The sequence below is a fragment of the Macaca mulatta genome, chromosome 1 (genome assembly GCF_049350105.2).
Source record: "Macaca mulatta isolate MMU2019108-1 chromosome 1, T2T-MMU8v2.0, whole genome shotgun sequence".
NCBI classification, from domain to species: Eukaryota; Metazoa; Chordata; class Mammalia; order Primates; family Cercopithecidae; genus Macaca; species Macaca mulatta.
The window spans coordinates 35945106-35958066 of NC_133406.1; the positions used below are offsets into that span (position 1 = coordinate 35945106).

A 12961-nucleotide genomic window follows, 5' to 3' on the forward strand; every position below is an offset into this window, starting at 1 on the left:
AAGTAGGTGAGTCCTGCTGCAGAAGGAGCCTCTGCTTCTGACATGTGCCTTGCACTTCAGCCGTAGCAGGCTATGGTCCCCCTCAGTGTGGACTTTCTTCCTGTTGCAAGAGGGAGGCCTGGTGGGACTCTGAAACCTGGCCTGAGCCCCTCATCTCAGTGGCCAAAACCCCCCAGGCCTGAAGCTGTGGTGACACTCTGGACCACCATGTGGGTCCTGGGCATTGTGACCTCAGCTGTTCCGTACACAAAGGGGTGGTCACCCTGCCCTCACCTTGACCTGTATGTTGCCTAGGACAGTGGCCTGGTCCCGGGGGCTATTGTGGGGAGTTGAAGAACACCCTGGCCTCCTCCATCATGTCGGCCAAGAGGGCAGAACTGAAGAAAACACATCTGGTAAAAGAGACATGGCTGGACAGTGTGGGTCCTCTCTGAGCTCCTACTGAATGGAGATGATGGCAGGGCAGGGGATACAGAGAACACTCCCATGAATCTCTGGTTTTTGTTTTTTTTGTTTTTTTTCTCTGTTCTGAGCATAAAGCAGCCTCTCTGTCTGGACAGGGTGTGAGATTAATCCCTGGCCCTGGGGTGGGAAGGACAGAGGCCTCTGCTGCCTCCCTCTGGGGACGAGGAGCACTGCCGAGGGAGCACTCATGGTACCACGGCCCAGGCCAGGCCTGCCAGGCCCGCATCTAACCAGCAAGGCTAAGGCTCACAATAACCTTATTAGATAAGTATGATCATCACCTCGATTTTATAGATGAGGAAATGGGGGCTCAGAGAGGCTAAGCAACTCACCCAAAATGACAGAGCTGGTAGAGAGGTCAGCTGAGATTAGAGCGCAAATCTGCCCGTGGCCGAAGCCCTTGCTCTGGAAACAACACTCTGGGGCTTGCTTCTAGTTGTCCTAAAGTGCTGTCTCCACGCTGGCCCCTCCAGCAGGGACAGGGCTGCCTGCGAAACAGGCAGACACACGCCCATAGGAAGAGGACAGCACCACAAGATGTGAGTTGTCAGGAATCGGATCCGGGTGCTGCGGGGTCTGTGAGCCTGAGCTCAAGCCAGTTGGGCAGGCAGGGTTGCATGGTGGGGTGGGGGTGCCGGGGAGGGGGGCGGGGCTGCAGGGTTCCCGTGCAAGGGCCAGATGTTCTCCTCCCCAGTCCTGATGCCTGCCAGGCTGAATCCCAGTCTCCTCTTTTGGCAGAGCAAGAACTACAAGGCAGTTTGCCTGGAATTGAAGCCAGAGCCGACCAAAGTAAGAAGCTCTTTTGAGGCCATGCCAGCAGCCAGGCCTGAGATCCATGGGGAAGTGACCTGGAGTCAGGGGTCATTTGCTGATCCTAGTGGCCAAGACCTGTGCCAGGTGCTGGGGGATGCACTGAGAGTTCTTGCTCTCATAGAACTTCACACTGTAACCAATCAGATGCATAAATGAACCAGGACTCATTCAGCAGTGTCACCTGCTCTTCTGGGAATTAAGACAGGAGGTGTGGCTAGTGGCTGCCGTAAAGTGGGTGGTAGGGAAAGGCCTTCCTTTGAGCTGAGAGCTGAAGGACAAGATGCTGGCCTTGCAAAGGCAAAGTAAGAGCCTTCTAGGCAGAGGAGGCAGCATGCACTGAGGCCCAAGGTAGGAATGAGCCTGGGACAAAAGGAGCCGAGGCCCTGTGGGCCAGCAGGGGAGTGGAACCAGATGAGCTGAAAGAGGGAGGAGGAGAGAGGAACCTTCTGCACAGGTGGGGCCCCCAGCTTTCCCCTTGCCCTAACCATAAGGGAGGAACAGAAACACGGGGGATCTCTTCTGCCTCTGCACTTCCACCCCCTCTGCAATTCCCAACAGTCTGTGTTCCTGTTTCAATCCGCAGACATTTGATTACAAAGCAGTCAAACAAGAAGGGCGGTTTACCAAAGCAGGAGTGACACAGGACCTAAAGGTGAGTGCGTGAACTCGGAGGCATGTCTATACTCCGAACCACTTGAGAGTAAGTTTTCTCCAAGTCCTCAGTGCCTATTTCCTAAATACAAGAATATCCTCTTATGTAGGCACAGTGCAATTACCGAAATCTGGAAGTTAACTCAGAGACAAGACTCATCTATAGCCTTTGTTCTAATTTCACCAGTTGTCCCACACGTGTATTTCCTAACAACAGAAAGGAGACGTTTTCTGGTCCAGGGTCTAATCCAGGATCACACATTGCCTCTAGTTACCAGGTGTCTTTTCGATAATCTGGAACAGAACAGTTCTTTGTCTTTGGGGACACTGACATTTATTTATTTTTATTTTATTTTTTGAGACAGGGTCTCCCTCTGTCACCCAGGCTGGAGTGCAGTGGTGCGATCTCGGCTCACTGCAGCCTCTGCCTCCCAGGTTCAAGCAGTTCTCCTGCCTCAGCCTCCCAACTTTCTGGGACTATAGGCACCTGCCCCCACGCCTGGCTGATTTTTGTATTTTTAGTAGACATGGGGTTTCACCATGTTGGTTTCGAACTCCTGACCTCAGCTGATCTGTCGGCCTTGGCCTCCTGAAGTGCTGGGATTACAGGTTTGAGCCACCACACCTGGTCTAGGGACATTGACATTTTTACAGATTACAGATCACTTACATTGTGGGATAACACTCAATTTGGCTTTGTCTGTTGGATTCCTCATGATGAGATTCAGGCTGTGCATTTTTTGGCAAAGACATGATGCCTGTAGGTCCCACTTATAGTCTTTTTAAAACATTAATTAATTAATTAATTTTGAGATGGGGGGGGGGTCTCGCAATGTTGCCCAGGCTGGTCTCAAACTCCTTGTTTCGAGGGATCCCCCAGCCTTGGCCTCCCAAAGTGGTGGGATTACAGGTGTGAGCCAGTGCACCTGGTCTATCCTATTGTCTCAACAACATCCTTTGTTTCCTCCCTGTTGGAAGCTTTTCTCTGACAATGCCCCGGGATCTTTTCTTTCCTCCTGTTGACAGTTTCCCCTCCATCCTAGATCTTTCTTTCCTCCTTCTCTTCTCCATTTTATTTCCTCAGAATGAACTCAGGGAAGTGAGAGAAGAGCTCAAGGAGAAAATGGAGGAGATAAAACAGGTAACGAGATGAGGCCTTCCATATCATGGAGGAAAAGTGTAGCTTCAGGAAAAATGCAATCCTTAACTTTGAATAGTGAAGGAAAGCAGGAATTGCATGGAAAAATGTAACTCAGTCCTAATACCCAGAGAGCTTCAGTGTTAGGTTATTCACTTCTTACTTGTTTGATGCCTAAACCCAATTTTTGAGTGACTGAGGACTCCCTAAAGTGTCCCTTTGATAAGGGTGGGTGACGTCACCTTAGTAATGAAGTTGAGTGAGAGGGGCTGATTTGGAAAGTGAATTTAGGGGTAGTCAGGGACCAACCCCGTCTTCCTTATGCGCCTCCCCCGAGCAAGTTGCAAAGCAGGAACCCTCTCATTTCTATGATACAACCAACACCTGTAGCATCCTTAGGAAAAAAGGGAATAATCAAGCAAGAAAGTGTAATTGAAGCTGTGGTCTGAGCTCCACATGCAGCCTTGCAGTAGCCAGATCTAAGCGGTGCCAAGGCTGGTGGCGGTGCTGACTTGATGGTGCTTGCACCCTAGTCCCTTCACAGACTCCTTGAGAAGAAAGTGACTCTAACAGGCCGTTATTAGTCCATGCCAGAGGAGCAGCTGCTGCCCTTTGCTTAAAATGCCCCAAAGACGCCACAACTAACCTCAATAACACGCTCTGTGCTTTGTCAAGCCATGCCTTTCTTCCTTGTTAGATAAAGGATCTAATGGACAAGGATTTTGATAAACTTCACGAATTTGTGGAAATTATGAAGGTAAGCATTACTTGAGTGCCTTCCATGGACCAGTCATACTGGAAACTGTGGAAGAGATACCAGCAGACCCTGCCCTCCAGGAGCTTATTATCTGCTAGTAGTCCCAAATTCCATTGCAAGACAGAATTGCAAGCCAAATACTTAATTGGTTGTTTGCTAGTTAGGGGCTTAGAGGCGTGAGAACTGAATGAGAGTTGGAGTAAGCAGCGAAGTCCTTACAGAGAAAGTAAGTCTCAAGCCTTGAAGACTGCATCGGAAGCTTAATGCAAATCTCATCAAGAGCCCAATAAGATTCTTTTTTAACTCAAAAAATTACTAGGATGAACTAGATTCTAGAGCAGTGATTCACAACATGTGGTGTGTTTCAGAATCGCCTGGAACACTAATAAAACAGAGCCTGGGCTCATGTTCAGATGGTGCTGGGCCCTTGTATTTTAGACAAGTTCCCAGGGGAAAGATTGAGAGGCACTGATGTAGAAGCATGAACTGGCAAAAGCAAATAGGTACCCATTTTTCAAGAGCTGTAAGGGGACACTAGCCTTACCAGATATCAAAATTCGCTATAAAAACAAAGTTATTAAATCAGTCCAAGGATAACCAAACACATGAATGAAATGGGATAGATAACGCCTCAACAGCCTCTCTGCCTGGGATGTAATGAGAATCAGTTGTGAGAATTTTAAAACTCTATTTACTGACACCCTTTCCCGGAGGAACTGAATAAACATCTCCAGGGTGGGCCGGAGTTGCTTAAAACTCCGTTTTGATTCAGATGCTTGCCCGTGGATGAGACCCAGGTCCTAAACACTTTAGCAGCAGTTACTAACCTTGGCTACACATTAGAATCACCTGGAAAGGCTTTCACCTACGCCCTCCCCATGTCCAGGCTACACCTCATAACAAGTCAAAGCTCTTAGAAAGAGGTCCAGGCGCCAGTGGTTTTTAGTTGCCCAGGTGATTCCAGTGTATACTCAAGGTTGAGAACCACAGCTCTATAGAATTTACAATATGATAAAGGTGATTTTTTGATGTTAGTGAGAAGGAAAGGATTAGGTATTAATATTAGACACATTGTTTGACTATATGAAGGAAAACCTTAAGCCACGTAACACTGTAAAGTTAAATAGTCTATGAAGTGATTTTAAATAATAAAAACCAATAAGAAGAAATTTTAAGTAAATATGTAAATGGAAGTTCTAAATATAAATACAATGGAAGCAATTACAAAGGAAATATTGATATATTTAGCTATGTAAGATTTTTTAAAAGAATTATGACACAAAAATCATTTATATTTACAGAATTAAAAAAACAGTTTGGGGGGAACATATTTCCACAAATGTAAGCACAGAAAAAAGGTTTTTATCCATAACATGTAAAGTTCACACAAATCAATAAGAACTAAGTAGGAAAATAGACAAGAGTGTGAACAGACAATCCACAGAAGAGAATATAACTAAAAAGCAATAAACATATTCACGAAGGCCTGACCTCATAATTAAATACATGCAAATGAACAATTATTGTTACACTCAAATAAGCAAATTTTTAATTTATGACAATTATAGTACAAGACATAAATGCTCTTATGCTGTTAATTAGAGTGCAAATTTGTACAAAACTGGAACATTGTTAGATACTAGACATAAAAAAATCAACCTCTTGATTTATCAATTTCACTTCTCAGAATTTAACCTATGAGAATAATCAGGGCCGGGCGCGGTGGCTCACGCCTGTAATCCCAGCACTTTGGGAGGCTGAGGCGGGCGGATCACAAGGTCAGGAGATCGAGACCACGGTGAAACCCCGTCTCTACTAAAAATACAAAAAATTAGCCGGGCGCGGTTGTGGGCGCCTCTAGTCCCAGCTACTCGGGAGGCTGAGGCAGGAGAATGGCGTGAACCCGGGAGGCGGAGCTTGCAGTGAGCCGAGATTGCACCACTGCACTTCAGCCTGGGCGACAGAGCGAGACTCCGTCTCAAAAAAAAAAAAAAAAAAAAAAAGAGAATAATCAGAAATGCCATCATGGGTATACATAAAAAGACGTTCATCACAGGATTATTTGTAATAATAAAAATTTGGAAACAACCTCAATTTTCAACAGTAGGGGAATAGCCAAATTATGAAATATTTATATAATAAAAGTTAGGAACTATTAAAGAAAATGTTTAGAAAGAATATTTATAATGAGAACTAAAAAAACAAGATGCAAGTAATATACATAGGCTGATCTCAGCTAGGTTAAAAAAAAAAAAAGTAAGTAAATATACGGAAAAAAGACTGGAAAAAAATATACCAAAGGGGTTCATAGCAGTTATTTCTGGATGAGAATATTCATACTTTTATATCCCTCTGTGTTGTCCAAATTTTCTACAAAGGACATGCATTAATTATTTCTCTGTTAAAATCCAAACAAAGTAAGTGTTTTGTTGGTGGGGAGGCTGGGTATGGAAAGGCATAAAGGAGGCGATTTCAGGCAGGGGAACAGCTTGAGCAGGGCAGGAGGCAGGAGGAGCTATTGTATATGGTGGTCAGCACAGGGATCAGTCATGAAGTGGGACCACTGGGGGAAACTGAGGGGAAAAAAATGAATGGGCACAAAGGCTGTAGGTAATGATGGCTTTTGAAAGACACGCAGACAAGCTAGGACTTGGTTCTGTGAGCAGCAAGAGGCCTCTGGAGATTCTTAATCAAAGAACATGCTGGGAGCAGCACTTCAAAAAGCTTAGCCCAGCAGGTGTTTGTTCGCAAGGCTGCCTGGGCGGGGCCCGGGGAGCAGGTGGAGATGCCTGGCAGTAGCAACACCAGAGCTGGACCAGGTGTAGGGAAAGAAGGAAAAGATAAATCTGAAAGATGCACTGAAGGAAAAATAACAGTTCCTGGTGACCGATTCAGTACGGAGACTGAAGTCTCGAGAGGCAAGCATCTGTGATGACACCAAATTTTAATCTGGATGATTAGAAGAAAGTGGTGACAATGACAATGCCAGTGGGGAGATAGAGCTAGCTTGGGAAAATGAAATCGGTTTGGAACATGATGATTTTGAAGGGGTACATGTTGGTGAAACATGTAAGAATATGGGACATTTTGACTCTGATGTTTTGGACCTAGGGGACATTGACTTCAAGGATATTTTGACTCTATGAATACAAATATTTTATTCAAATTTGTATTAACATTTAAAAATGCTTTTCAAGAAGGTATTTTATAAAATCATCTCTATGCAGACAGTGTGATTTCTTGATCAATTTTCTATCGTACATCAATTAAACTGTTACCAAATCTTTCATTTTTAATGAAAATTATTTTATTGGAATAAATTCCTTTTATTTCTATTTTATGACAACTCAAACCTGTTTTTGTCTGTAACAAATATTGTCAATTATGGCTTCTACCATCTTAGAATGTCCACTATTTCCATTCGATTTACCCAGGTCGAATTTTATAGATCAAAACTTTGTCAAAATTGTATTATTCTTTCTGTTCTGAGTGAATAATACATGTGATGTATCCCTTTAGCTGCTGTCAGTTTTACTTGTTGTTGACCATCTTTGCCAGGAATTAGGTAAAAGATGAAGCAAACACAAATACGTAGGATCTGGGTGCATGGCAAGGGTCAAAACATTGCAAAGTGTCTTTGGGGTCACAAGATTGGTCTTCTTGGTTCCATCATTTTATAGGCATCAAACCAAGACAAGCATTGGTTTTATCGAAAGTGTGAGATCAGGTAAAACAGTAGCTGGCCTCTGGCTCACCTAAAGACTTCGGAAAGTCCCCTAATGTCTCTGCCTGTGCTTTTGTCTCACTGGGGAATGGGGATGAGGAAGGGGAGAAGCTGTATATGTCATGAACACTCCAAAAGCCACCTCACCCAAGTCTAGCGAGGATTCTTGAGGAAGTAAGACGCAGAATGGTTTGCAGAGAGGCGGGAGGAAGGTATTTCCAAAGCCCTTCAAAACGCAGATGCTAGTTCTGAATTCTCTCTTGAAGGAAATGCAGAAAGATATGGATGAGAAGATGGACATTTTAATAAATACACAGAAGAACTATAAGCTGTAAGTGTAACCTGCACTCGTCTCTCCTCATCCCTAAAGGGTCTCCTCCCTTCCCTTTGTTGAATCCCTTTTGGGTTCAGAGGACACCCAGACTCTTGGAGGAATTGTCTTGGCTCCTACTGCCCCTGTGACTTGGAGTCAAGGCCTTCCACGGCCACCTGTGTACTGGTTATCTCCTTGTCATGTTGGAAAATGTCTCCCCAACTCTCCGCCCCTCCCTGGCCCTCCTCCCCCAGCCCCCTTAGAAGAGCACCAAAGGAACAGCAGGAACTCAGGCTGATGGGAAAGACTCACAGAGAACCACAGCTCAGGCCCAAGAAAATGGATGGAGCGGGTGGAGCCAATGGAGCACCCTGTGCTCTTCACAAGAAGACGATGGCACCACAAAAAAAACAGGGCTCACTGGATCCCCTTCATGAGTGCGGGCCCTGCTGTGTAAGTGAAGCCCTGCCCGAGCCCAGCACTGGCGCCAGGCCCCTGGCTCCTGCTCCCTGGTGACTTCCCCGAGCTTGTGCTGTATCATAGTGAAGGGACTTCTGGGTGCGCCCGAGCCTGCGCCCTCCCTGACCTGCCTTGCCTTCTCTGCCGGTGGCGCCTCCTTAGCTGTGACCGTGCAGCACTTGCCCCTGGATGCGCCTGCCCGCCGGCTCCACCCTCTTACTCTGTCCTTCCCTTTAGCAAGGGCAGATGAGGTTCCTCGCAGGCTGCCTTCCTTGGACCAGGGGAAACTGATCTTTCTTGTACCGTTTCTGTCCTCTGCAGGAGAAATGTTTGTTGTGTGCTCTAAAGAACAACTACAATCAGGGGTAGGTAGAGCCATACGAGATGTGCCTTGTCTCAGTTGGGTGCCTTGTTTTGCCCAAGGCCATGTGCTCCCAGCCGCATTCACATCACACCCCTCCTGAGGTTACGCAGGGAGTAGGGACTGTTAGCAGACGCTGCCACCCAGCACACTCAGTCGTAGAGGATGTGGCACCAGGAAGGAGGACTTGGGTCGCCCAGCCTAGAGGCTGCTGCCCGGGGCTCCCACGGTGGGGAGGGTGCACCACCAGCGGCGGAACTGACCTTGCCTCAGGTCCTGCCCTTTCTCCCCATCCAGCGGGAAATATTCACACCAAGTCTGGGCACCCTTTTCACCCTTGGCTTCTGGAGCTGCCTTCTGATTTATCTGTACCTCAACCCCAGTGACATCGAATATGTTTCCAACCTAGCGCAGCCGCAGAACCTACCAGCAGGTCCAGTTCATCACCTCCCCGCTCCTTAAGCTGCATAGTCAGGGCTTCTTGTCCTCTTAAATACCACCCCGACCCCAGGCCTCCATTGGAGATTAAAAGCCTTCATTCAAAGCCAAAGGGGATGTCATGGTTTTGAGTTCCAGTCCAAAACTCGAGTATGTGGAGGTCGATTCTTTTTGGTTCTGTATCAGGGTATTTCAGACTCCAACACTTCCCCCTGCTTCCTGATGGATTGGTGGGAAATTCCATCTTAGTCATCTTAGGGTCCTCCCAACCACCAGCTCCCTCCATTCTACCTGGGTCTGCAAAGGTCCCAGGTCAGAGCATGGGGAGGGCCCCTGATGATAGCAGACATCAGTCTGTGTGGTCTCAGGAGAGACCCTGCTGCCTGGCCCGCCCACTCGCTCCCTCCACGTAATCAGCTTCCACCTGTGCATGGGGCCTGGGTGTCTTGGGTGATGCAGGGAACCCCTCGGCCTTGAGTTCTGCCTGCACCACACCCCTCTGAGGTCTTGTCACCAAGCAGGACTCAGGTCCCTGCTGCTCATAGGAACTGGGTGGCTTTCTTGGGTTCTGGAGATCCACCCTTCTCACCCCCTTGAAGGTTTCCTCTCCCTCCCTCCACCCCCAAAGGGAACCTTCCTTCAGAGGCCTCAGGCCTTTACAAAGGTGGAGAGGAGCCAGTGACCACCCAACCTTCTGTGGGCCACGCTGCGCCTGCCCCAAAGTCCCAGACTGAGGGAAGGTGAAGCTTAACTGCCAGCTTGAAATGAGAGTAAAGAAGATACAGAGCAAACAGTGTTTCAGAAACTATCCTGCCCTCGGTGTGATTCTTTGGCTTCAATTTGAAGGAGGAGGAATTATGGGATTTCATATTTTATTTCACACCAGTTCCTCCTTGTTTCATCTCTTTGCTAAGCTGGCTGCTTCTACCATCTAATAAATAACTGGCCAAGTTCTTTTTTTTTTTTTTGGAATTTTATTATTATGGTTAATTTTGTGGGTTCATAGTAAGTGTATATATTTATGGGGTACATGAAATATTTTGACAAAGGCATGCAAGGTGAAACAAGCATGCCATGGAGAATGGGGTATCCATCCCTTCAAGCATTTATCCTTTGAGTTACAAACAATCCAATTACTCTGTAAGTTATTTGAAATGTACAGTTATTGACTGTAGTCACCCTGTAGTGCTGTTAAATAGTAGGTCTTATTCTATCTTTTTTTCCCCTTAACCATCCCTACCTTGCCCCCAAGCCCCCCACTACCCTTCTCAGCCTCTGGTAGCCATCCTTCTACTCTTTGTATCCAGGAGTTTCATTGTTTTCATTTTCAGATCCCACAAATAAGTGAGAACATGTGATGTTTGTCTTTCTGTGCCTGGCTTATTTCACTAAACATAATGATCTCCAGTTCCATCCACATTGTTGCAAATGACAGGAGTTCATTCTTTTTATGGCTGAATAGTCCTCCATTCTGTGTGTGTATGATATTTTCCTCATTCATCTGTTGATGGACACTTAGGTTGCTTCCGAATCTTGGCTATTGTGAAAGGTGATGCAACAAACGTGGGAATGCAGCTATCTCTTCAATATGCTGATTTTCTTTCTTGTAGGTATATACACAGCAGTGGGACTGCTGGATATATGGTAGCTCAATTTTTAGTTTCTTGAGGAACAACCCCCAAACTGTTCTCCATAGTGGCTGTACATTCCCACCAACAGTGGACAAATATTCCCTTTTCTCCAGGTCAGGTTCTTAATGGCTGCAAATTGATGAGCAATGTATTTGGTGCTTCAGATAAACATCTAAAAAACAAAACTCAAAACACATGTAGGCCTTGTTTACAAGGAGCTTATAGCTTTAAAGGTGAGACAGCAAACATGCAGAATAACAATATGGACAGTGTAGAAATAAGTACAATAATCATAAGCATGTGATGAAAGCAGAAATGGATCAGAAATGGGGAAAAGGAGAAGGGTGGGCAGAGCTCTGTATTAGTTCCCTATTGCTGCTGTCACAGATCACCACAAATTTAATGGCTTAAGACAACAAGAAATGGGCCTAACGTGGATCTTATTAGGCTCAAATCAAGGTGACAGCACAACGGCATTCCTTCTGGAAGCTCTAGGGGAAAATCTGCTCCTGGCCTTTCCTGCCTTCTGGAGGCCACCTGCCTTCCTTGGCTGATGGTCCCTCCCATCTTCAAGGCCAACAATGGCCGTGGGATCTTTCTCGTGCCTCATCACTCTGACACTGACTCTTCTGCCTCTTGCTTCCACGTTTAAGGACCCTTGTGATTACACTGAGCCCACCTGGATAATCTGAACTAATCTTCTTATTTTAAGGTTAACCAATTAGCAACCCTAATTCCCCTTGGCCATGGAACATAACATATTCACAGGTTCAGGGACTTACAACATGGACATCTTTGCAGGATGTTATTCTGCCCATCAAAGGGGACTTCCCAGACCCTGTCCCTTGACTATCAAGCCTCCAAACACTTGGGAACACTACACTATTCAGTTCTGTGCTGTGGTGGTTTTAAACTAGGCCCACAAATTATTTAATACTCCTTTTATACTCTTTCCTTCAAGAGGAACCCAATTCCTCTCCTCTTAACTGTGGGCTAGACAGAGCGACTTGCTTCTAACGAATGGAACGTGGCAGAAGTGATGTGTATTACTTCTGAGATTAAGTCATAGAAGACATGGTGGTTTCCATCTTGCTCTCTTTTGGACACTCATTCTGGGTGAAGCTGGCTGCCATGTTGTAAGGACGCCCAAGCAATCCTGTGAAGAAGGCTACATGGCAAGAAATTGAGGCCTCCTGCCATTAGCCATTTGAGTGAGCCATTTGACTTGGAAGTGAATCCTCCAGCCCCAGTAGAGCCTTCAGATGATGGCAACCCTGGCTGACCTCTTGCCTGCAACTGCCTGAGAAGATCCTGAGCCAGAACCGCTCAGTGAAGCTTCTCCTGGACACCTGGCCTGCAGCAGCCATGAAATAATAAATGCTTGTTGTTTTTAAGTTGCTAAGTCTTGAGGTAATTTGTTACTCCGCAAGAGATAAGAATGTGTCTATCTCCTGTTCATTGTTTTAAAGACTTGAAACATTGAGATTTATATGGTTATGCGCACAAATGTGCAACTTGGTGAATTTTTATATACAGATACATGACTGGAATTGTTCTAGAACACTTCCAGCCCCTCTTCCCAGCTCACATCTGCCCCATGTCCAGGTTACTATTATTCTAATCTCTACCATTATGTGTTATTTTGCCTGTTCTTAAAGCTGACATAAATGGAATCATACGTTATGTATTATTTTGCTCAAAGTTGTACAACTCATGCATATTGTTTGTATATAGCAGTAATTCATTATTTTTTAACTGCCATGAAGTTTCTATCTTGTGTCTACCTCATAATCTATTTTTCTATTCTCCTGTTGGTAGTCCAGATTGTTCTTTAAAATAATCTAAGTAAAAGCCATTTTCCCAGTTGCCCTCTGTCCATGCTTCCCTATATTTAAACACTTACCTTAGTCCACAGCACCCGGTGGGTTACGCTGCTTCCTCTTCACTGAGGAGTGTACGAAAGGCCTGCCTGCCTCCCCATGCCCACTCTGCTTAGCCCTGAACATCTGTCCTCTGCCTGCTTTTCTCTTGAAGCTGCTCCCCTAAAGGAAGCTGGTCACCTCCTGACAGCCAATTCTATTGACTCTTCTGCAGCTCTTGTTCTTCTGATTGAGTTCCTGCTTTTGACCCTGGTGAGTAATCCATCTTCCTTGAATTCCCCAGCTTCCTTGACTCCTGTTCTTCTACCCCTAACTTCTTTTGTATCTCTCT

General features: G+C 45.9%; 1 protein-coding gene across 1 annotated transcript; it reads left to right on the forward strand.

Moving 5' to 3' along the window:
* The first annotated feature begins 341 nt into the window (after positions 1-341).
* Positions 342-12615, forward strand: TEX35 (testis expressed 35). The gene is made up of 9 exons (XM_077986523.1): positions 342-419; positions 1204-1254; positions 1862-1930; positions 3014-3070; positions 3765-3824; positions 7815-7879; positions 8116-8314; positions 8642-8685; positions 9748-12615. The coding sequence occupies exons 1-9, from the start codon at positions 357-359 to the stop codon at positions 9851-9853; spliced, it is 714 nt and encodes a 237-aa protein (XP_077842649.1). The 5' UTR covers positions 342-356; the 3' UTR covers positions 9854-12615.
* The last annotated feature ends 346 nt before the right edge of the window (positions 12616-12961 follow it).

Bases quoted from the DNA above. Each gene is read 5' to 3' on its own strand.
- TEX35 (XM_077986523.1), top strand. From the start codon at position 357: ATGTCGGCCAAGAGGGCAGAACTGAAGAAAACACATCTGGTAAAAGAG. The intron at 1,255-1,861 runs GTAAGAAGCTCT...TTCAATCCGCAG, and splicing joins TGAAGCCAGAGCCGACCAAA to ACATTTGATTACAAAGCAGT. The intron at 8,315-8,641 runs GTAAGTGAAGCC...TGTCCTCTGCAG, and splicing joins ATGAGTGCGGGCCCTGCTGT to GAGAAATGTTTGTTGTGTGC.